The sequence below is a fragment of the Melanotaenia boesemani genome, chromosome 4 (genome assembly GCF_017639745.1).
Source record: "Melanotaenia boesemani isolate fMelBoe1 chromosome 4, fMelBoe1.pri, whole genome shotgun sequence".
Classification (NCBI taxonomy): Eukaryota; Metazoa; Chordata; class Actinopteri; order Atheriniformes; family Melanotaeniidae; genus Melanotaenia; species Melanotaenia boesemani.
The window spans coordinates 32037560-32060462 of record NC_055685.1 but is presented as its reverse complement, the minus strand read 5'-3'; the positions used below and the strand labels follow the sequence as shown (position 1 = coordinate 32060462).

The following is a 22903-nucleotide window of genomic DNA, read 5'->3' as shown; positions in this document are numbered from 1 at the left end:
TAATAATATCATAATAATAATAATAATAATAATAATAATAATAATAATAATAATAATAATAATAATAATAGTTGTTGTTGTTGTTATTATTATTATTGTTATTATTATTATTTGTTCTTAATAGGTCAAAGAATACAGCATGTGGACTTCATACAGTGCATTAATCTGGCTGTTTCCCTTACGACGAATAGGCCTCGTCTTGTTTACAGTCCGTGTTCCTGGCAACTACGTCATCAAGCCTACGTGCAACTAAGGGCGGGTCAGCCAGGAAATCAGCCAATCACCGGGTTGCTTGGATCACCCTCTTAAGCGCTTGTAGAGAAGCGGTGCGACTTGACCGCCTGTCATTTATAAGGACGCTGAAGGGGACTGCACTCTCCGAGAAAAGACTCCACAACTCATGAGTGGAATGAAAACATCTGAATTAATCACAGGACTTCGCTTTGAATTCGACTAAAGGTACAAATCGACGACTTGGTACAGTACAGTTCCACTATTTTGGAAGTTTTGCTGTTTTTTTTTTTTGTAGTTTTGATCTTCAGTATAATAGTTCAGCGGGACTTTGCGCTGGAGATTGACTCATTTTGGGACACTGAAGACTCGGTGTCCGCGCATCATCTTTACAGCGCACCTTTGTAGCTATTTGACTGTCTTATTTTGAAATATGTCCACAATAATGGAACAGCCTTTTTATGACGACTCGTTTCTCTCTGCTTATGGCCATCCAGGCGCAGCCCTGCCCGACTACAAGCTGCTAAAGCAGAATATGAACTTGAACTTCTCCGATTCATATCGGAACTCAAACTTCAAGGCACAGCACCTGCGCGCCGACGGTGATTTCTATTCAGCCGGCACTGCGGACGTCGGCTCGCTGAAGCTCGCCTCACCTGAGCTAGAACGACTGATCATCCAGAACAGCAACGGGGTCCTCACAACACCGACACCGCAGTACCTCTACAACCGCGGGATCACAGAGGAGCAGGAAGGATTTGCAGAAGGGTTTGTTAAAGCGTTGGACGATCTACACAAGATGAACCAGATGGCTCCTCCAAACGTGTCCATCGGCACTGGTGGGGTTGCATGCCCGGCTCCGACGCCGGTGTTTGGCTCGCCCATGCAGCCAGAACCGCTCGAGTACACAAATTTGAGCAGCTGCACAGCAAACCCCAGCATGACCTCTGCAGCCAGTTATCCCTCCACTACTATCAGCTACCTTCCTCATCACCAGTACCATCAGCATCCTCAGCCCGTTGCCCACGGATCCCACCACTTCCAGCACTCCCTGGCTGGGGTCAGTATCCACTCACAGCGCTTCGGAGGGCTAAAAGAGGAGCCCCAGACCGTCCCCGATATGCAGAGCAGCGACAACGGATCTCCACCGATGTCCCCAGTAGACATGGAGAACCAGGAGCGGATCAAAGCGGAGCGCAAGCGGCTAAGGAACCGGCTCGCAGCCTCGAAATGTCGGAAGCGCAAACTGGAGCGCATCGCACGTCTGGAGGACAAAGTTAAAGTGTTGAAAACTGACAACGCCGGACTTTCAAACACGGCTTCTCGACTGCGAGAACAGGTGGCCCAGCTAAAACAAAAAGTAATGACACACGTGAGCAGTGGTTGCCAGCTCATGTTAGCGCCCAAAGTCAAGTCTTACTAAAGCAATTATGCACTTTTACAAAAACACTGGACAAGAGCTGCACTGAAAATACAACAAAGAGACTCTGTTAAGAGATCTGAATCGTTCTGCTTTCTTTGGTTGAAAAAAAGAGAAACCCACCCTCACAGAAACCACACAAGTCTATAACACTTCAGGGCATTTTTAATACGTTTTAGTGTCACATTGGTTTTGCTGGTTTATTTGTTATGCTTTTATGTAAATTATTTGTGCTGGTAAAGTTGAGTTTCTTTTTTTAAAAAAACTTGTACAGTAAATATTTAACTAAATTAAATCGTGAAATGGAGAAACGTGTTGTTTTCTTTACATTCACTGTAGACTACTTTTAATAACTTATGGTTCTCGTAAACAAAACCACACTTCACAGTAGAAGTTGCTTGACGCAGAAAACGTCCCAGCGTAGGATTTTTCCTTATTGACGTGCACAACGTCAGCTCGTATTTGGTAAATGTTGCTGGCAAACGTCATATCACAAGGTTTCCGGGAACTCCCTCCTACATTGCCAGTCAGAGAAGCTGCGCTCTCCCCTTCACGCCACAGAGGGTTTGTCAATGAGAAGGTTTATTCGAGTGAAGGGAGTTTCCCCAAACTGCTTTCAGTTTCCCAAAACAAGCTGGGCGAGCACTGGGTAAGGAAAGGTGGTTGAAGAAAAGTTCCGCACTGACAGGCGAAACAGAGGTTGGTTTGAAATGACAAGAACTGGCGAAAACAAAAGCTGGCAGAAATAACAGGCCACTCAGCTCAAGTTTAATGTCCATCCTGAATATGCAGATGGGGAGAAATATTCGTTTTAGTAGATAAATTTCTAGGAAAAATATTCACAATAAAGCACATAAACTTAGGATACCAATAACTTTTCTTCGGCTGATACACTCGTCCAACAATCCAAGCTTTCCCAATGAGTTTCAGCCCCATTTGGCAACGACAGGATGCTTTGCTGAGTCAGACACCACAAGAACTCCGGTATTAACCAAGACTGGCAGGTCAGACGTACTCAGATCTTTTGCCAAGCACGGGAGCCAAAGCTCTGACAGAGCATCAGTTTTAAAAAAATATGCTTATAAAAAAAGAAAAACCCTCAAAAAGATTCAGTAGAGCTTTGCTGCCACCTAGAGGCAATTGTTTACATTACACTAATGCAGGGATCTCCGGATTTCGAGGGCCAGTGTCCTGGAAGTTCTAGAAGTTTCCTTGCTTCAAAACTGATCCACACGCACTGCTTCTCCAACAGCTTGTGTCACGTTTGCACAAGCCTCCTTATGACCCATTCATCCGAGCCAGTTGTTTAGCAGCTGGGGAAACATCTAAAACCTTCTTGGACAGTGGCCAAACAGATCCAGTTGGTGAAGCTGGCATTAATGTAACACTGTGGAGGATCGAAACTGCCAATATTAAAAATACGAAAATTGCAAAAAAAAATAAATAAATAAATAAATAAAAATAAAGCTCATAAATGATACAAAAGAATTTTTCATCAGTTTATAAAATGTGTCAAATTGATTTTCGTTGTAATTTAAGTTTGAACTGTTTAAAACTCCTTTTACTTTGCCACTTCATTTTCACTTGTATTATTTTAGCTAATGCTTTTTTTTATCTCTGCATTTTGTGTAATAAACTAAACATATTCAGAGCGCCTTGTTCTTAGTTTTCGGTTTCTTTCTTTGTCAGATGTCATCTGTCACACATACCTCACATGTCTGATGAAAAAAAGAAACCGAAAACTACCTGTAGTTTCTCCCTAAAATTATTTCTGTATTTTATTTTCATACATTAATATATTTGACCCTTTTTGAAAAACAGCTATACTTCCATTATTTCCTGTCTTCCATTTTCCATGGATCTTTATTTCTGTTTCCACTTTTAACATTTCTGTTTTCATTTTTGCTTTATTATGTAAATGGAGAGGGAAGGTCTTCCATTGTGTGTCTTGAGGGTGCAGGCATGACTATTCCTGCTGGGGTCTCTCCTCTGGGAGACAGAGTTGTGTTAAAATGAAGCGGGTAGACGACTTTCAACAGATTACACAGCAACTTGGATACGTCGCTTTTCTTCAATTTCAGTCCTCTTTAACCAACTGCTTAATCAGCCAGAAAATACAGACTTGACCTTGGTTTTTCCAACTGTTTTAATAAAGATGGTAGCAAATCATTGATGATGACAAGGAAAATATTAATACTTTCTTTGACAACAAGGAAAAAAAAATATACTTTCAGTGCTTGAGACTACGAGGTTACCCCACCAATTCAAGACCAGACATGAAACTGTAACATTTACAGAAGATTTTCTTTCTAAACAGCAGAGAAATGTGTTTTAGTAGACTGGACGCAATGAGATACTGCTTCATAGGGGCACCTCATCTGAAGGCAAGTGCTGCAGGCAGGAAGTCAGCTGGACAGAAGACCTTCACACATTTACTGCTTGGAGAAAAATTCTTTGCTCTTCTGAACATCTGGAACGATGGTGTCACTGCCAGGTTTCCATCCAGCAGGGCACACTGTGTGAAGAAAGAGAAAGTAGACTGAACTCTATAGTCTCAGGATAAAGCGAGTGTGAGTGACCAGGAGGGCAAACCAATGATGCAACTCTGGACAAACTGAGTGAACCCTGAAGTCATTTAAAGCTCCCATACTTTACAAAAACTCACTTTCTAAAGGTTTTCTAACAATCGTGTGTATGAGACCCAAAAATGAGAAAATTCTGTCTCCCTTCTCACTTGCTTGCTTCACTTTTTGGTGAATGTGTGCGCAAATGGGAGAGTCAGATCTTTCCCTTTGTGACCTCACGAAGGGAAATAACTACTCCCCTCCGGTGGTAGATACTGTCATTGACCCCTGGCTAGCTGAGCCTGTCCTTTAAAATCACAAAAGAGGGCGCCAGCGAAAGCTGGATCCTCTCCCAGAAAGGGGCGTGGACAGGCCTCTGTCATGAACATTTAAAGGCTCACACACTAGAGCCACATTTGGAATGACTTAAATGAAGGACCAAGGCTGAATTTGGGGAGATACACTGAAAACAATGTTGTTGGACCTTTGACACCCTTATGAAATTGTTAAAAAATGTGCAATATGGGACCTTTAAGCAATTTAAAAGATGTTTTGTTAAATATTTTCAAAATATTTATCAAAAACAAGTTCTACGCAGCCTGAGCAGGAAGTTGTGCAGAATGCTCTAAAATGTTTCTCATTTGCAACACACTTCTAATTCATGTAATATTAATGTGTGCATGTTAAATTTGAGTATAGATGCAGGGATTTACTCACCCTCCCCATATTTGTCAGTGTGCTGGAAGGCTTGAACCAGGCGCAGAGTCTCATCCACGGAGCGACCCACAGGCAAGTCGTTAATAGTGATCTGCCTCAAGATGCCTTTATCATCAATCACAAACAGGCCCCTGAGACACAAAGAGAGTTTAGACATTTACATCTTTTGTCAGCGTCTAAAATTTTATTTAAACCTTTATTTAGAGCCTATCCCATTGAGACCTAATGTCTTTACAAGAGAGCTGTTTTAAAAAAATTCTTATTCTTATTTTCATCATTATTGTTCTGTATAAAAAACACATTTTATTAAAACCATAAAGCCAAACCAGCTAGCCAACGACCTCTGGCATTTTAGTTGAAACCTTGAAAATATATATTAACTGACCTGTAAGCAATGCCGTCATCCTCCTTCAGTACGCCGTAATCTCTGGAGATGGACTTTGTGAGGTCTGCAACGAGGGGGATTTTCATGCTACCCAGACCTCCCTGCTTTCTTGGGGTGTTGATCCTTTGGAGAAGAGAAACGAAACATAGTCAACACTGACAAAATGAGAATGAACTTAGACTTGATCTTATCTCAGATCTTAGATTTAGACTTGAACTTTATTTGATCATTACTGGATTCATCTATTGGATCAAGTGCAAAAAGAAATTCGAGGCCATGTTTTCCCTCTGCATCCATTCTGGATCTGACCCTTAATGCAAAAGTCAAACTTACTAAAATTCTCATCAAGTATCCCCTTCAAGTCCACATCAAATAAAATGTTCACTACATTTTCATATAAAATATTTCAATGGTATAATTAATAAAAACATTTCTGTTATCAGGCCATTTAATCAGTTTTTAATGGCTCTATTAACTCAGACACAGAAAAAAATAAAATAAAAATCCTAAAACATATCCCCTAGACCCTATTTTCTCAAACTGTGGGAGAGCCCTCTTGTGGAAAGTAGAGGAAAGTCAAATATTTTTTTTAATAAAATTATTTTTAAAATATATAATATCATCAAAATAGTACAAAGCTTAGAAATAAAATACATACAACACATCATTAAATTAATATTTAAAATAAGCATTGTCTTCCTTTTGCTTTTGTTATAAGCCCGCTACGTTTTCCGGTTCATGCACTTAGCCCGACCGTGATTGGCTATGAGTTGTTGAACTGTGTGCAAAACGATAAACCAAGGTCAAATGTAGAGAGGGAAGATGAGTGGTTCAAGAACACTGCAATCGTGGTTTCAAAGGCTAATTTGCTTGTGTACGTCAGGTATGAGTGTGATGGGGCAGCTCAAGGGGATTTTCTGTTCTGCCAGCCACTGGAGACTAGAACTACAGCAGAGCACATATTTCAGCTACTGAACACCTTCATGCAAGAGAACAGACTCGATTGGAAAAAGTGTGTTGGAGTCTGCACCGACAGTGCCAGAGCGATGACAGGCCGCCACAGCGGAGTAGCAGCCAGGATTCAGGAGGTGGCACCTGAAATGCGATGGACACACTGCAGCATCCATCGGGAGGCACTTGCAGTGAAGAAAATGCCTGATGAGCTGAAGTCAGTGCTTGACTCAGCTGTAAAAACAGCTAACTTTATTAAGTCCCGGCCGATGCATTCTCGACTGTTTCACGTGCTCTGTGATGAAATGGGCAGCAAGCATGTCCAGCTACTGCTGGAAGGTGCTTTCAATGGAACTGTTCGAAATTAAAGTCATGGCAGGTGATGTTTCAGCATTCCTCGCCTTGGAGAGTTTTCTGTCTGACAACGACCTGCAACTTCATGACAGGGTCAGGGACAACGTCGCTGCGCACCTCGCCTCCCTCAGACAACAGTTCAGGGAATATTATATATATCTGTGCGAGAAAGGCTTCTCTTCACTTGCAGTCATTAAGACAACATACAGAAGCAGGATGGATGCCGAGACTGAAGCTGACCACAATCGAGCCAGACATCACAGGGCTGTGTGCGCAGAGACAGGCGCAGAGACAGGCGCACCCCTCTCATTAGACGTATGCAAGAAGATAATGGTCATTAATATGCTGGCCAGTTCTTAATAATTGTTAGTGGTTCATTAATCCCGTTTTTCATGCTATGTTGCTACAGGTTTTATTTCTGAGTAGCAGAGTGTTAACAGGACATGATGGTCAAAGCAGGACAGAAAGACTGTATTGAGCCTAATGTTTATACAGGTGTGTGTTTATTATCCCACATGGGAAGACTGTGACAGTGATGACAAAAAAAGGTGTTTGCGTGTTGTTCATACCAATATAATACTCTGACTTTTCTAATGTGAATATTCATTCTCGTTATAGATTTGTGATTTTATGTTGTACGATTTCAGATGTTTCATAACTTCATTGCTAAAAGAATCTTTGGAATTTGAATTATTTCTAACCTTGATTAGAAGAGTATTTCATTCATTCATTCATAAAAAATGAAATACAACTGCTATTTTTAATGCTCTGGCTTGCTATGTGTATAACAAGTGAAGAGATGCCGCTAGCATGAGATGTTAGGATGAATTTAAGTGCTTGTTATAATGCAACAGTTTTGTACAGTGTGGCTGTGGCTGGCAACAATCATCAATAAATAATCCTCAAATTAGGAGTTAACATGCCTCCTTTATGAACTCTTCATTAATTCATCCATTAAGGGACGCGGGTAAGCTGGAGCCTATTCCAGCATTAACAGGTGAGAGGCAGGGTACACCCTGGACAGGTCACCAGTCCATCGCAGGACCAACACATAGGGGACAAACAACCACAACGGTGGGAGGAAGCTGGAGTACCCGGAGAGAACCACGCATACACAGGGAGAACATGCAAACTCCACACAGAAAGACCACAGAAAGGCCTCAAAGTTCGAACCTCCCCCTCCAGCTGAGATTCAAACCAGCGACCTTCTTGCTGTGAGGCTGTGGTGCTAACCATCACACCACCGGGTGAATTGTCCATAGCTAATAGCCATGTATGTCATAGCTTAATATGTTTGCTACTGTATGTTCAGGTTTTTCATGATGGTGGTATTTGGTGAGCTCGATATTTTCTCAGGTGGTACATACTGTAAAAAGTTTGAGAACCACTGCCCTAGACGGCTTTTCCACAGTGTCTCTGTGCTCCCCTGCAGCATTTCTAAACATGTGTGGCTGGTGCGTGAAGTCAGATGCAGAGGGGTTTTGTAGACCTTCACAGACTGATGCAGAGACAAAATATTTCACACTGACCTCATGAGCAGACCAAAAAAAAAAAAAAACATGAATTTGTTTTAATACCAAAAGTGTATTTCTGCTGAGGTAGCATGCTTACACAACCTCTGGAGGTTGGGCAATATCAATATCATCATATTATTCCCTCTGGAGAGTGCAGGATGATTAAGAAACTGTTAACTCAAGACTTATCAATACCAAGCAGAGAGGCAGGGTGACAGGAGATAAACTGGGGCGGGTTTCTGTCACAGCCATGACAAACGTCACTCTTTGCAGTGACGACAAACCTTACAGAGGACCAGGCTTAAATACATAACCAGTTAAGTTCAGTCTAAAACCCTTTTTTACATTTTCTTTTTTCCCTGCTTTTGCTTTGTGCCACTAAGAATATTTCTATCAAGACTTTTTTTACAATAGTATCATTTTAATGCAATTTCTTAAACAATGAAAGCTAGATTTGGGACTTATCCGATCCAATATCGGTGTGAGGCCCTGAAAGACACGAGTCATGGATCAGATATTGGGCTGAATCCCTTGATCCACTTTTGTGGTCCTGTGTTTACAAATGAAAAGTATTATGTAGGTTTAAGCCAAACAAAATATGCTGATGTAGAAGAGTTAATTAAATATTTCCATAAGAACTCGTACGTATAAATTTTAAATATGATTTAGTATTTTACTACAAGTTTGTTGTTCAGACGCTGCGTTACTGAAAACCTGCACTGATAAGTCGGACTGGATATGAGCTGCCTTAGCTACTTTAGCATGTCAGTGATTTGGATATGTTTCTATGTTTTTATTTTTAAACTGCTAAACTATAACTTTGCTTTTATTACAGTTACGAAGCAGCTACAGACATTTTCTTCAAATTACTTTAAAAGTTTTTTTATAAATTATTTTGGAAAACATTTAAACTGGATTGATTTTGTTTATCAGTTGTTCTCCTATTAAGAAATAATGTGTGATTTACTAGAACTTAATGGAACTTGACACAATAACAGCAACAATAACAATGATCACAATAATGTTCACGTAAACTGATTTGGTATCAGAAAATATTGGTATCACCCGAAATACAAATTTAACATATTGAATCTGATCAAAACCCCCCAAAAACAGCCAGTGCTTCTCTAGTAAAAGCTTGATGGCTCACAGGCGAGATGGTCACTGAAAGATTTCTGTCTTTAATTAAGGTAATCCTATAAATCAAAGAGCTGACTCATTGATGCAGTTGCATTGACAGAACCAAACAAAAAAACACCCCAAACCTGCTGAATTTGTAAGAAGAAGAAAAAATACTCATTTTTCTTCAGCTGCAGTAGAGCTTACCATGCCAAGTGGCTGAAGTGGGAGTCTATGGAACAGCCAATGACTTCACATCCGATACGGCGGAACTCCTCTGCCCTGTCGCTGAAAGCAATGATCTCGGTGGGGCACACAAATGTGAAGTCCAAGGGGTAGAAGAAGAAGATCACATACTTTCCTGAAGAGCACAGAAAGTAATAACTATTAAAATCTAAAAAGGGCCGACAAAAATTACTATTTGGTGAACCAAGATTTTACCCCGGTTAAACTCAGTGGTATAGACAAGTTGTTCTTAAAACTGGGTTTAAAAAAAAAACAAAAAGCAGTTACACAATGCTGGTTACCTTTGTAGTCAGACAGCTTGATGTCCTTGAATTGTCCATCCACTACAGCTGTGGCTTTAAAGTCTGGGGCAGGCTTGCCAATCTGAGCAATTCCAGAAGACATGGTGGTTGTGGAAAATAACTGAGGGGGAGACCAAACATATACTTTAGAGATATAGAAAAAAGAGAGAGAGAGAGCGAAAGAGAGAGAGAGAGAGAGCTCAATGGCTTATTTCACATAAGATTAAGATGGATGGAAGAACAATATAATTGGGCAACATGAACTAAGAACAAATTACATCTAGCCTACAAAACACTTGACAGTCAACTCTTTGTAGAGCTAAAGGTTCAAAGACTTGTTCATTTAGGCAAAGACCCATAAAAAGGTCACATGCAAGTCATGTTCAGCCAGCAGGAAACAATGGCGTATTAGAAAGGTTACATAAGCACACAACCCATTAAGGGTGGTATTATTAAATGAATAGTGCTTGTCTTGAATAAAATGTGTGTGGAATAGAATAATTAAATTAACAAAACACAATTAATTCAAATTTATGTAATTGCATGGTACAAAGTAAAAAAAGTACAAAAGCTAGCAGTCTTGTGTCGGTTCGGTTTCAGATAAAGATACGAGCTGCAGATAACACTTGGTCAAAGTTCAGCGGTGCAGGTGAAGGCTTCGCATTATGATAAAATATCTCTCAAATGAAGCAGAAATTACTTCTCATTATTAAGCCGAGCCAGACCTCGCCAGTCTGTCCTGCAGGCTGCAACACGGGGGCAAAGAAAGAGCCAGAAACAGGCCTAAAACACTTGAAGGAGTAGAGCTCGCCAGCACAGTCCGCCTAGCTAGCTTATCGTTAGCTTAATCTAGTAAAATGCTTTCTTTTGCGCCTCTTTGTTCTAGAACAAACATTTAATACTCTGGCAAAGATGTGCAAACAACACCGTCAGTTACTTACAATACAATCAGACAAACTTAATTTTCTACTCACCTGTCTTCCCGTAAAGCCGTGGAAAGTTGGCAGCGGAGGTCTGCAGCTTGCAGGATAAAGGAGTCAAAGGAGGGAGGGCTGAACGCAAGGAATAAAGAAATAGGCTCAGACAGCTGCTCCCCCGGAAGTGAAAATCATATTCTTTCAAAGTAACGCTTTGAATTGTGAACATAGTTTCATTACACACACACACACACACACACACACACACACACACACACACACACACACACACACACACACACACACACATCACAGTGGTTCCTTGAAAAAAATATAACAAAAACATAATCAGATGTAAGCATACTGTAAGTCATAAACGTAGCAAAATGCAGCTCTGATGCATTCGAGGGACCACTTGTTATACACTATAATACTATTATAAGTATTGGGACACCCCTCTATATGACTCCAAATGAGGTCATAAGTAAGGTAAGCCAACAATGCTGAAGAAACACTGATAAAACCGTTGATTTGACTAAATTTTTCGTTATCAGTGAAAAATAAGTGTTTATGTACCAGTAGTTAAAGTCACACAATCAGTTTGATTTTCTTGACCTATTCCTCAAAATTGATATAAAATCTTAAACACTTTTTTAAGAATCTGAGGTTATTATATGAACGTTTTCGTGCAAAAAGTCTCTTTTCTTAACTCCTGCACGTCTGTAAATGGTCACTGAAGGGCGCCATTTATCCCCGATGTTTCAATCGCATTTATTTTGAAGAAAAACATTAACGGAAACTGATGTAGAGGTACTTCCTGTAAGCCTGTAGAAAATCTGATGTGCTGAGGAAACCTCAACGTTTTAGGTAAATTTACAGTAAATACTGGACAAATTTATTAGTCGAGTTGTGTACGAGATGTAAGATTTGTATCTTGTCAATATTTCACGAAAATAAGATGGACTAAACGTGCTATGTAGCATACGCTAGCTTTGTAGAGCAAAACAAAAATGGAAAGGTAGCATAAGTTAGCTTTAACTTACAAGATGCTTAAGAAAATGTTACATTTCCAGGTTTTTTATACAGTCCTTTCAAAACACGAATGTTTGATTTAGTTATACACAAATCGACCCAACTATTAATGCTCTTTCAAGGCTACTTCTATCTGAATTCCACAATTGCACACAAATTTCACAGCGATACCATTTATCGCGAGACTTTAGTCGTTTCGCGTTAAGTTGTGTCCGAGGATCCCACACTTTAATGATTCATTTACGTTGAGCACGTTATTAACAACTAATAAAATACAAATAGATGGCAGCAATAATAATTCTGTGCTCTCTGATTTTCAAGATCCAGTTTTGTTCCTTTTGGTGCACAGGATCCGCAGGAAGACAACTTTGTTACCTCTAAAACGATACATATCATTGTTGGCGGTGCACATGGATTCACAAGGTAAGACACGTTTTAAAATGGTCACCTGTAATTACATTATTTATGATAATTACGTTACACAGAGTAGAGCCTGAAGGTGGCATTTTCTGTTATTCGTAATTTAACTCTGTTGGTCATCATTATTTGTTCAGTTAAAATGGGCCTCCTCATTTTTTCTCTGCAACAGTTGTGCCGTACCTTACATGTTTAAGTACACTGTATATTTAAATTATAAGTAATTATAGTGAGAGTGAAAGTCTGGCATATTTTTTGGTAGTATAGATTAAGAAAAAACTAACAAAATGGAAGATCAAAGTCCATGGAGTGCCTGGTAAAGCTTTTAGTACATTTCTGAAGAAGATTGCAGCAAGTTTTCAAAAGCATCTGGAAAATCATTTAGATTAAGACTTTTTTTATTTGAAAACACACGTCTGATATGCATTGTATATATATATGCAATAATTATTTTTTTGTTTTTGTTTGCTATTTCTTTCAGAGTGATTTTCAGGATTTTTTGGAAAGTAAACAATGCTGTTTAGATAAGACAAACATTTAGCTTTCCAAACCTAATATAAAGATAAATTACAGGAAATATTGCAGCTCTTATCTTCACTGATAAAACTGGATTAACAGACAAATGAACTTCAGCAGGGCTCCAAGTTTTTACAGACCAAATCAATGGGGTTTTTTCACATTCATCAGTTAAATCTCCTAAAACTTTGCATTGAAGAACTTAACCAGACTTGACCAGAGTTTTCCCATTCGGTTTGTGATGACAACCTTCAATCTGAACTTCTCTGCAGCAACCCCGGGGCCAGTCATCTGTGAGGTGTGTGGAACGTACTTTGAGACACGACGAGGGCTCTCCAGCCACGCCCGCCTCCATCTGCGCCAGCTCGGTGTCACATTGTCGGAAAGCAGCGGAGCTCCCATTGAGCTGCTCTACCAGCTCATCCAAGATAAAGATGGCTCCCCATCAGATCTCAAACCAGAGTCTTCTGTACTTGAGTCAACACCTCTCAAGAAATCATCCCAGCAGGAGTCCAGCACGCCTTCAATGCAAGAGGACATTAATACCTCCTACAAGACAGAAGTTAAAGACTTGACAAGCCCACAAAAGATGGATCATCAGGGGTCACCAGCTAAACTCAAAGAGCCAACAACGTCTCTCCTTCCCTCATCTCCCTCTGCTCGTAGGCACGCTGAAGGCTGCAGCTCATCTTTCTCTGAACATCAGACAGTTACCAAACCACTGTGGGCACCACTGGAAACGGATGCCCCCATCTCTTTAGGTATGGCTGAAATTAGATTTTTTTTCTTACTGTAATTTTGAACCTATAGAAGAGTATTAGGGTCACTGAAAAAAAAATAGAATTCTGAGATTAAAGTCAGAATTCTGACCTTTTTCTTCAAATTCTATTTTTTATTTCTTCACTGGCTTTAATACTCTTCCATATGAACCTGATTGGAGAAGCTGTGTAAAAAGATTTCATGTATATGGAGTATATTGCTGTTGTTGTTTATCAGTTTAATTCATTCTTACAGCTTCAGACACCAAAGATGAAATTCATGTTTGCCAGCTTTGTGGCTCCTGGTATGAGACACGAAAAGGCCTGTCTGCTCATGCTCGTGCCCATCTCCGACAGATTGGAATCCCTGATAGCGAGATCAAGGGCAGCCCAATTGATTTTCTTTACCAGATGATGGAGGAGGAAGACCTTAAGCCCATCAGTGTCGAGCAACAGGAAGAGCACGCATTGCAAAGTTCTCCTACATCATCCAACAAACGTCCCGTTGATCTAAACTCTCCACCTGAATCTTCCCCCAGCAAACGGCCTAAAACATCCGCTGATTGTACCTGTGTTCTGTGCGGAGAGGTATTTGAAAACCGAAAAGGTCTGGCCAGCCATGCACGCTCTCACCTGCGTCACTTTGGGGTGAGTGAGTTGGTGGGAAAAAGTTCTGCAATTGATGCCATCCAGGAGCTGGTCAGCAGTGGTATGATAGAGCCTGTACATGCCCAGACAAAAAGCAGCACAACCAGCTCATCTGCAGAGCCATCTCCAGCACCACCTTCTACTGCTGTCCCTGCTCTGTCTCCAGGTCCTAGCCAATCCTGCACCTCCCTCCTCTCTAGATCTCTCTCTTCAAGCCCTTTAAAGAAGCCTCTGTCTCCTCAAGCTCTTGTAAACAGGGCACCAAAGGCTAAGAAAGGCTTTCGTCTAGCAGTGGACCCCCTCTACAGAAAACCCAAGCCTGAGCCTATAGAGACAGATGTGTCTGATCAACCAAAACCACCCAGTACTGACGGTAATTCTCAGCAAAAGTCACCCACAGCTGCTGTTTCTGCAAAGCCTTCTGATTCAGGTAAAGAACAACTAATCTAAATGTGATTTATTTTTTTCTTGCAAGCAATATTTTATTTTGAATATATCATAAGTTCACCATGTTCCACAGAGCTACAGTCTCCACCCACAGTCCTTTGTGACTTCTGCGGCCAGCTGTTTGAAACCCGCAAAGCCCTATCATGCCATGTGCGTGCCCATCTGAGGCAGCTTGGCCTTACTTGGTCAATCAGAACATCTCCAATTGATCTCCTCAAAGAGGTCATGTTGCATGGTGATGACAGGATAGAGTTAATACGCAGCAGTTCTTCGGCATCAGGCAAAGGGACATCAACACCTCAAAGCTCCAAAAGACCCCGGGACAGTCTCCCATCAGGGGAAGGAGCTTCCAACTCCTGCACATCGCCTGTTGATTATTCGATGAAAGAAAAATCTTCATCTGTGAAGAGCGGGGCCTCACATGCTGGTAAGTTATGTTAGCTCTTTTATGAAGTACATGTAAAACAACATACAGAGTCAATATTGGAGCAACAAAATATAGCTTCAAAACTTTTGTCTGCCTGTTTTAGAATATTGTTGCTTCCTTTTAAACATCGATTTATTTTTTTTATTATTATTTCCGTCTTATGCAGGAAAAAACTGATTGCAATATGCAACCCCAATCCTAAAAAAAACTTGGGATGACGTGTATAATGTAAATAAAAACAATATATAATGATTTGCAAATCCCATGAACCCATATTTTATTCCCAATAAAACATAAACGACATATTTTTTGTTGTCACTGAGATATTTTACCATTTCATGGAAAAAATGAGCTCATTTTGAATTTAACACATGTCCAAAAAGTTGGAACATGGTGATGTTGCGTACCATCTGCACTTTTATCAATTCAGGTAAATTCAGCTTTATTTGTGCAGCATCAGTTTGCAGCAAAGCCATCTCAAATCACTTTACAGACATAATCAATTCAAGCCAATTCATTGTGATCCAATTAAAACAAAACCACATTAGTATTATTAAAAGCTGTCTTTATACAAGTCAACTCATAACAAAAAAATAGCCTATCTATAAGGAAACCAATGGATTGCGTCAAATCTTGTTTGTGATTCAGTCTCCCATCCTGAGCTGCACGCTGCAGTGTTTGACAGTGGAAAGGAAGGAAAAACCTCCAGCAGAACCCAATTTAAGGAGGGTGGTGAAAGAGGGATAAACAGGCGTCACAACTTTTAACAAGGGAGACCTGCTGAGAGAGAAGAAGAGAAAATACAAGTTTACAACACCAACAAAATGTCATATGTTTATACAAGGAAAAATAAAAAGAGAGATGAAATGGGAGGGAAGTTTTCAGTACATCATTGGACGTCCCTCATCAGTCTATGGCAGCATAAGTAACCCCTCATTTCCACCGGGTGCATGTCAGAAGCATCCCAGAAGCGGCTCTCCGCTAAACTTGTGCGTTGAGTCTATATTTGATCGAGCACGCATCCACGACGCTTCAAACTCAGCAGTTCAGATAGGGGCAGACAGGAAATCAGACACGGGAGCAGTGTAAAAACTTCCGGTATTTTTCAAAATAAAAGCCCTCGTGCAGATTGGTGCTGCTGAACCATGTAAACCTTACATGTTTAACCGGTCAGGGTGTTACAGTGTTTTTTTGTTTTGTTTTTTTCCTTTTTTTTTTTTTTTAACCTGTCTTGTCCAGCATCGTTGCAAACAGAATGATTGTCTGGCTGCTGTCTGGTGCTGGGCAATTTTACTCTATCAAGCAGGGATTTATACTACATGTATAAAGTCCCTCTTGATGACATGAAAAACTTTATTAAATCAGACTCTTAATGCTGGACTCGACCGGAGGGGACAGAGAGAGAGAGAGATAGAAAAGAAAGTAGAGAGAAGAGGGAGGGGAGAGAGAGGGACAGAAAGGGTGTGGGGAGTGCGGGTGGGGACTTAAAACATTATACAGAAAACCATGTAATCCATACTACTTGCAACATATATAGCTAAGATCATCCTGACCAGTAGGTCATTACACAACTAGTTGATAATAGTAACAATAATAATAATCACAATAATAGTAATAATAATAATAGTAGTAGTAATAATAATAAGAGTAAGAGTAATAATAATAATAATAAGAACAGAAGTAATAAAAAAAAAGAAAAAAAATATGATAATAGATATAAGTGAAACTGCTGTATTCAAGAACACGCGCAGAGAAACCTGTGTGGATATGCTGGAGAACTCGGCCACACGGCGACGCAAAGACTGTGTGGAGACGTTCAGGGAGGAGTGACCATGCAGAGTGATCATGCAGATGCCACCTCACTTGAACAGAGGCCAGAGTCAGGCCAGCGGTCCCGAGACCCAGGCCACCAGCCCCCCCGTAGGCTACAGATCCCGACCGGTCCACAGAGACGACCACTCGCCCGCCCAGGAAGGCAGCAGCAGGAGACCCCAGCAGGAGCCGCCCCGCGGACACGGGGCACCGGCCCCGGCAGGCCGAGGCCAGCAGTCCCCGACCCCCCCGGGCACCGGCCGCCCGGGACAGACGGGGCAGAGGGCCCGGGCCCAGGAGCGCAGGGACACCCCCCACCCCCACAGGCCAAGGGCCAGCACGCCACCCGGGGGGACCCGGCCCGCCCAGACGGCCACCGCCAGAGGCCAGCCCCACACCCCAGCGCCCAGCCGCACACCCCGAGAACCAGTCCTGCCCCCCCCCCAGACCAACACACACAAACACACACACTCTCCTTCCACTCCTCCATTCATCCTCCCACACATACACCATCCAACCCTCACATACTCTGTCCTCCCACACACACACACCATCCTTCCACCATCCATCCTTCCACACACACACCATCCTTCCACCATCCATCCTCCCACACACTCACCATCCTTCCACCATACACTCTCCCACACCTACCCCATCCTCCCACACACACATCATCCCTCCACCACTCATCCTCCCACACATACACCATCCTCCACCTTCACACCTCCCACACACACACACACACACCATCCTTCCACTACCCATCCTCCCACACATACATCATTCTCCTACACATACACCGTCCTCCCTCTCCTACACCAAACATCCACCTTCACGTACCCCATCCTCCCACACACACACACACCACCCCTCCATCACCCACTCTCCCAAACATACACCACTCCCCCACACACACACCATCCTCCCTCCCATACACCATCCATCCTCCTGCACACACACCATTCTTTCACCATCCATCCTCCCACACACTCCCCATCCCTGCACCATACATTCTCCCACACATACCCCATCCTCCCCCACATACATCATCCCTCCACCATTCATCCTCCCACACCCACACCACCCCCCCTCCCACACACCACACATCCACCTCCACACACCCCACCCTCCCACACACACACACCATCCCTCCACCACCCATCCCCCCACACACACACCACTCTCCCACCCATACCCCCCCCCCCCCCCCCCCCCCCCCCCCACATACACACACACACACAAACACCATCCCCCCACCACCATCCTCCCGCCACCCCACGCCGCGGGGGGACAGCCCCAGCCAGGAGGCGAGGAGACACGAGCCAGGCCCCCACCCCCCCCACCCCGCCCCAGTCCCCCACTCCCCACCCCCAAAACAGCACCTTCCCCCCAGGGCCAGCAGCCAAACCCCCCGGGACAGCCCGCCCACGCCCCGGGCCAACGCGACAGGCCACCCGGCCCGCCCCGCCCCCGGCCATCCATGGAGACAGGGGCGCTTGAAGACCCCATCCCCCCTCCCTCCCCCACTAGTGAGGGAATATATTATGTGCTGTTTGCAATTAAAAAAAAAGAGGGTTAAAATTTTGTTTTTTTCCAATATGGACGACGAGATGTTTATCCTGGAAGTGGAGAATCACAATATTTCGTGATCTCGCGGATTCTGCTCGGCAGACTGCACTCGTGGGTGCTTCACACCTGACACGCTTCTGGTGTGGATTGACGCATCACAGGGTTTCGGAACAAAACCGTGGTGCAGCCGTAACATGGCACACGTGTACCCAGTGGAAATGGGGGTAAGGGAAGGCTAGACCACCCCTGATAATAAGCTTTATCAAAAGGGAAGGTTTTAAGCCTTATCTTAAAGGTAGAGAGGGTGTCTGCCTCCCAAAGCCAAACTGGGAACTAGCTCCATAAGAGAGGGGCCTGATAGCTGGAGGCTGCCATCTACATTCCACTCTTAGGACCAACCTGTAGTTTGAGAGTGAATGCCTTCTCAGAGAAAGATGGTGTCTGGACCTCAATCTACTTTTTTTGATGGATTCTTCACAGATGTGAACGGCATAGGCACTAACGCGGTCCCATGCCATCGGAGATGCAGGCTTTTGAAATGTCCAGTGATAACAATCTGGCTGCTACCTCTCCTTTTTTAGTCTGCTGGACATGGCGTCCATGGTTTCCAGTAGTGGTGGGCCATATGAACCAAATTTCATGTCTCAATATTTTTTTACCTGAATCACGATATATATTTCAAAATGATTTTTTTCTCAAGTAATAAGAGAGAGTTCTAATTTATAGCCTTGAGTGCTAAATGCACTTTTATTAAGGATCAGCAGCACATGTGCATTAAACCAGTTGACTAAAATTAAAGAAGCTATATATTAAATTAAATGCTCTTAAAACAAAATGAATGGAAAATACTTTAGTTACCATAACTCCATAGATGGAGTAAATAAATCTTTTAAGTCTTTGTAATTTTATGTTTAGGAACGTTTTTCTAAAATTGTTCCACAATTTTTAGACACAATTAGTCAAAATTGGTGAATCTCTGTCCCATCTTACAATCTGTAATGGCCCATGGGTTTATCCTGTGTGTAAATGTGAGCCTGAGTATTAATCTGTTTTCTGCATTAAGGTGTGCCAGTTGGGCGGTTCCTTTTTATCTGTGCACCTGTTCCTGGTGCATCCGACTATAGAAGCCGTTGTCTAAGGTTCTCGCTCTCTCTCCCCTCCTGTAGCAGGCTGGTTTGTTTACTACACTGACTTGGGATCACTTTACACCACTGACCGTCCACTTTTACACGCTGCACACATTTTTCTAGTAATAGAGCTATTTTTATTTTAAAAAATGTATACATATTTTGGCGTTATTTTGTGCAACCTTTCCTCATTTTGTCAAGGCCTACCATGTTGGCTGTGACACATCTGAGAGGCTCTGCCTCTCTGAAATGCTCCTTTTATACTCAGTCATGTTTCTGACAGTTAACCTAATTAGCTGTCAAATGCTTCTCTAGTTGTTTTTAATTTGCGCCAATTTCTTTTTCAGACTTTTACTACCCTTGTTCAACTTTTTAGAGATGTGCTGCTGTCATTAATTTAAAAATGGGCTGATATTTTACATGAAATTGTAAAACTGATGTTGTTTATGTTTTATCTATAAAATATTGGTTGAAGAGATTAGTAAATAATTTAATTCTGTTTTTATTTGACATTATTGGATTACAAGTTGGCGTTTATCTGATAATAATTGCTGTTAGCAATATTCTGTTCCTACAACACAAATACATTTAGTGTAATATTGGTGACAAATTCATCGCTGCTAAAGCCAATAGGACTGCTCCCATGGATCAGTTGTAGCTTTCAAACGCCACAATGTGTCATTCATTTGAAAGTGATGTTGAATATCAATGGGATTTGGAGTCTGTAATATTCTGAATAGCTATTAAAATCTCCAAACTCAAATGTAGTGTGATAATTGGGATTCTAATATGAATGCACAATAATAGAGAGCAGCCAGGGACACTAAATGGCAAAGGACTAGAAAAAGAGTTTATAAATCCAGTCCTGCACACATCTGTGTTGCAAAAGAAGTGTAAAGTAATCCTACTATTTAGATCAGAAATACAAAAAATGTATATGTCCTTAATTACCTTTTCTTTATGAAAGTACAACTAATAAAAGGAAACCAACATCTGAACATTATTATATAAATGCATTGGCTGACATGGCTGATATTTTCCTGCTTGTGTCAGACACTTCCTGTGAGCTTTGCGGATTTGACTTTGAAAACCGGAAGGCCCTGGCCAGTCATGCGCGAGCCCACCTCCGGCAGCTGGGCCTCTTTGAATGGAAGGCGGAGGGAGCAACTTCACCGATCGAACTCCTGAGCGAGTTGATCCGGAAAGACCCAGCCATGGTGTCAGAAATAACCAGACGCTATCGTTTTGGAGACCTTTACATCAAGAAGGTGGGCCCTTCTCTGAAATGTGCTTTATGCAGTACTGCTCCAGAGATTCAGAATCAGTTCATGAAGTATATTTTTAATGATGTGTATATCTTTTTCCAGTCACAGAAAAATGTTGCTTCGCCTTTGATGTACACAGACTCTGTAGTTGTGCCAAGCAGCAGCCTGAAGTCAACCCTGCAGCAGCATGAACACAGAGCGAGCAGGAAGGACCACAGCAGCATCCATGCACGCTCACAAAGGGGTAGGAGACAGCTGGAATTGGAAGATAGTAAAATAAATTTGACTGTTATTTGATATTTTTCTGTTTCCCTGTAACACTCCTCTTGGTATTTTCAGGGGTCTATGCACCAAAACACGGAGTGTCTTCAGTGGAGGAAAACCAGGGTGCTAATTCCCAGCAGCCACCACGGTCTGGCATCATTCCCGCTCTGTTGCCAAAACCTCCACTAACTCCACTGGTTAAACTGGTGGGCAAAATCTACTCACTCAAGTGCAGGTGAGTGAAGGAATAGCGTCTTTGTATTTGATAGCTGCAGAATGAAAACTGATTATTTTAGTTTAAGGGCTGATACTGACACAAGCAAGTGGCAATAAATACTTGCTGGGTCTCCTCCAACATCTGCATATACAAACCTTGAAACTAATTAGATCACTCTATAATCAAACCTAAAAAATTTTGAACATGAAACCAGAGAAACCAAAGAAATATTTGTGTCCAGTTAACACTCACAAAGCTCACTTTAAACAAATGATGGGATTCAGTTCAGGTTTATCTTTTCTTCTGTTCAGGTTCTGTGAAGAAGTCTTTCATGGACCTCTGTCTGTTCAAGAGCAGTGGATCACACACCTGCAGAAACACATCCTGTCCCTCGGCTACAAAGGCAAAGCAGCTCCACCCGCTGCACCTGTGACGTCTCCGGCACTCATCCATCCTGTTGCTGTTTAGTCCACTAAATTCTCTCTAAGCAGGTTTTTAAATGTCAAGGTTCAAGAAGAAATCATGTCTTTATGAGATAAAAAACAAAAAACATGTTCCCAGCTTGTCCTTGGGAGGGCAAACATGAGCCATAAAATGGAAGAAGCACAGTGTAATCCACTCAGGTAAAATCCACAAAATAGTTTTTTTTTGCTTGTTTTTTTCCTTTCTTTATCCTGAGCAGATATTAATGTGCTTGAGTGAGATTTAGAGTTCATCATTCACAGGTGCTGTTTCATAATGACAGAAGGATTTTATTATATCCATTTTTCCACCTGGCAACACGGTTGACGGTTAAATAATACATTACCTGAAATATGTTTCCTGCTTTTCTTTTAAAATCTTTTACTGTGTGCATATACATATTTTTGTCATCAGATGTAAATATTTCTCTTCAGCACAATGCTTGCATCTTCATCTTTTAACACTTGTATCATGTAATTTCCCAAAAAGTCTTTCTGTCCTGAACATGTTGAAAATGTATTGTTTCAGTGAATCACACATTAGTTTTTTTCTAGGTGTTTTGAATCCCCTTTTAACACATTTATTGTATTATGAACATGAAATTATGTTGTTTATTAAATGTTTTTTTGTGTAGGCTATGTGACATGTTTTTTTTCCAGATGGCAGAAAAATAAACTAACAACATGTCAACTGACTTTTATCTTTTTATTTATTTATTTTCCACTCAGTAATTTCTATCTATTTTCTGCCACTTATTCAGAACAATTTAATTTGCCTTCAGGTGAAAGTGAATCTCTACATCCATTCACCTGCAGTTTGCCAGTTAACAGATTCAAAGCATTTGTTATTAAATTAAATTGGAGATAAAACATTTTTCATTGTCCATGCATAAACTATTAGTTTATTTTAAATACTATAAAATCTATTCATCATTCACATTTTAATCTAGCACATACATTTTCATGTTTATGTTCTTTTTGCTATGTGGTTTCTATAAGGATGTTTTTTTTATTCTTTGTAACTAATAACATTTTATCTCATTTCTGAGACACTGTAGACCCTGCAGTGCAACATTGGAGATCCAGGGATTGAACAAAAGATGTACATATTTGGGATGTACATTTTACACAAATGCACACTCTGACGTAATTTTTTATTGTCCAGCTTTGAGATCCTTCCAACCTGTGTTGTGTGTGCACGTTCACAGTGACACCTTGCTGATGAGTATACTGCATGACTTAAA

The 22903-nt window shown here is 41.5% G+C and overlaps 3 protein-coding genes across 5 annotated transcripts; 2 read left to right on the top strand and 1 right to left on the bottom strand.

Annotated features, from left to right (window-relative positions):
- Positions 1 to 343: 343 nt before the first annotated feature.
- LOC121637922 (transcription factor jun-B-like) lies at positions 344 to 1703 on the top strand. 3 transcript variants are annotated; one of them, XM_041982270.1, is made up of 2 exons: positions 345 to 459; positions 729 to 1703. In XM_041982270.1, exon 2 carries the CDS (start codon positions 767 to 769, stop codon positions 1652 to 1654), a length of 888 nt encoding a protein of 295 aa, XP_041838204.1. In that variant the 5' UTR covers positions 345 to 459; positions 729 to 766; the 3' UTR covers positions 1655 to 1703. The 3 variants fall into 3 exon arrangements, with proteins under 3 accessions (XP_041838202.1, XP_041838204.1, XP_041838205.1); XM_041982271.1 differs by having other exon boundaries at positions 345 to 477; XM_041982268.1 differs by having other exon boundaries at positions 344 to 1703.
- A 2076-nt stretch (positions 1704 to 3779) lies between these two features.
- Positions 3780 to 10878, bottom strand: prdx2 (peroxiredoxin 2). Its single transcript, XM_041982272.1, has 6 exons — positions 10757 to 10878; positions 9783 to 9903; positions 9463 to 9616; positions 5318 to 5440; positions 4933 to 5063; positions 3780 to 4166 (listed from the first exon to the last, which is right to left on the bottom strand). The coding sequence occupies exons 2-6, from the start codon at positions 9883 to 9885 to the stop codon at positions 4084 to 4086; spliced, it is 594 nt and encodes a 197-aa protein (XP_041838206.1). The 5' UTR covers positions 9886 to 9903; positions 10757 to 10878; the 3' UTR covers positions 3780 to 4083.
- An 872-nt stretch (positions 10879 to 11750) lies between these two features.
- LOC121637921 (protein Wiz-like) lies at positions 11751 to 21782 on the top strand. Its single transcript, XM_041982267.1, has 9 exons — positions 11751 to 11772; positions 12081 to 12154; positions 12937 to 13425; positions 13679 to 14500; positions 14591 to 14944; positions 20506 to 20720; positions 20820 to 20961; positions 21057 to 21216; positions 21510 to 21782. The coding sequence occupies exons 2-9, from the start codon at positions 12142 to 12144 to the stop codon at positions 21664 to 21666; spliced, it is 2352 nt and encodes a 783-aa protein (XP_041838201.1). The 5' UTR covers positions 11751 to 11772; positions 12081 to 12141; the 3' UTR covers positions 21667 to 21782.
- Positions 21783 to 22903: the final 1121 nt, after the last annotated feature.

Coding starts and splice junctions, on each gene's coding strand:
- LOC121637922 (XM_041982268.1), top strand. CDS start 665: ATGTCCACAATAATGGAACAGCCTTTTTATGACGACTCGTTTCTCTCT.
- prdx2 (XM_041982272.1), bottom strand. CDS start 9,885: ATGTCTTCTGGAATTGCTCAGATTGGCAAGCCTGCCCCAGACTTTAAA. Junction 9,617..9,782: donor CAAGCTGTCTGACTACAAAG/GTAACCAGCATT, acceptor TGTGCTCTTCAG/GAAAGTATGTGATCTTCTTC. Junction 5,064..5,317: donor GATGACGGCATTGCTTACAG/GTCAGTTAATAT, acceptor TTTGTGTCTCAG/GGGCCTGTTTGTGATTGATG.
- LOC121637921 (XM_041982267.1), top strand. Junction 14,945..20,505: donor GAGCGGGGCCTCACATGCTG/GTAAGTTATGTT, acceptor TGCTTGTGTCAG/ACACTTCCTGTGAGCTTTGC. Junction 21,217..21,509: donor ATCTACTCACTCAAGTGCAG/GTGAGTGAAGGA, acceptor TCTTCTGTTCAG/GTTCTGTGAAGAAGTCTTTC.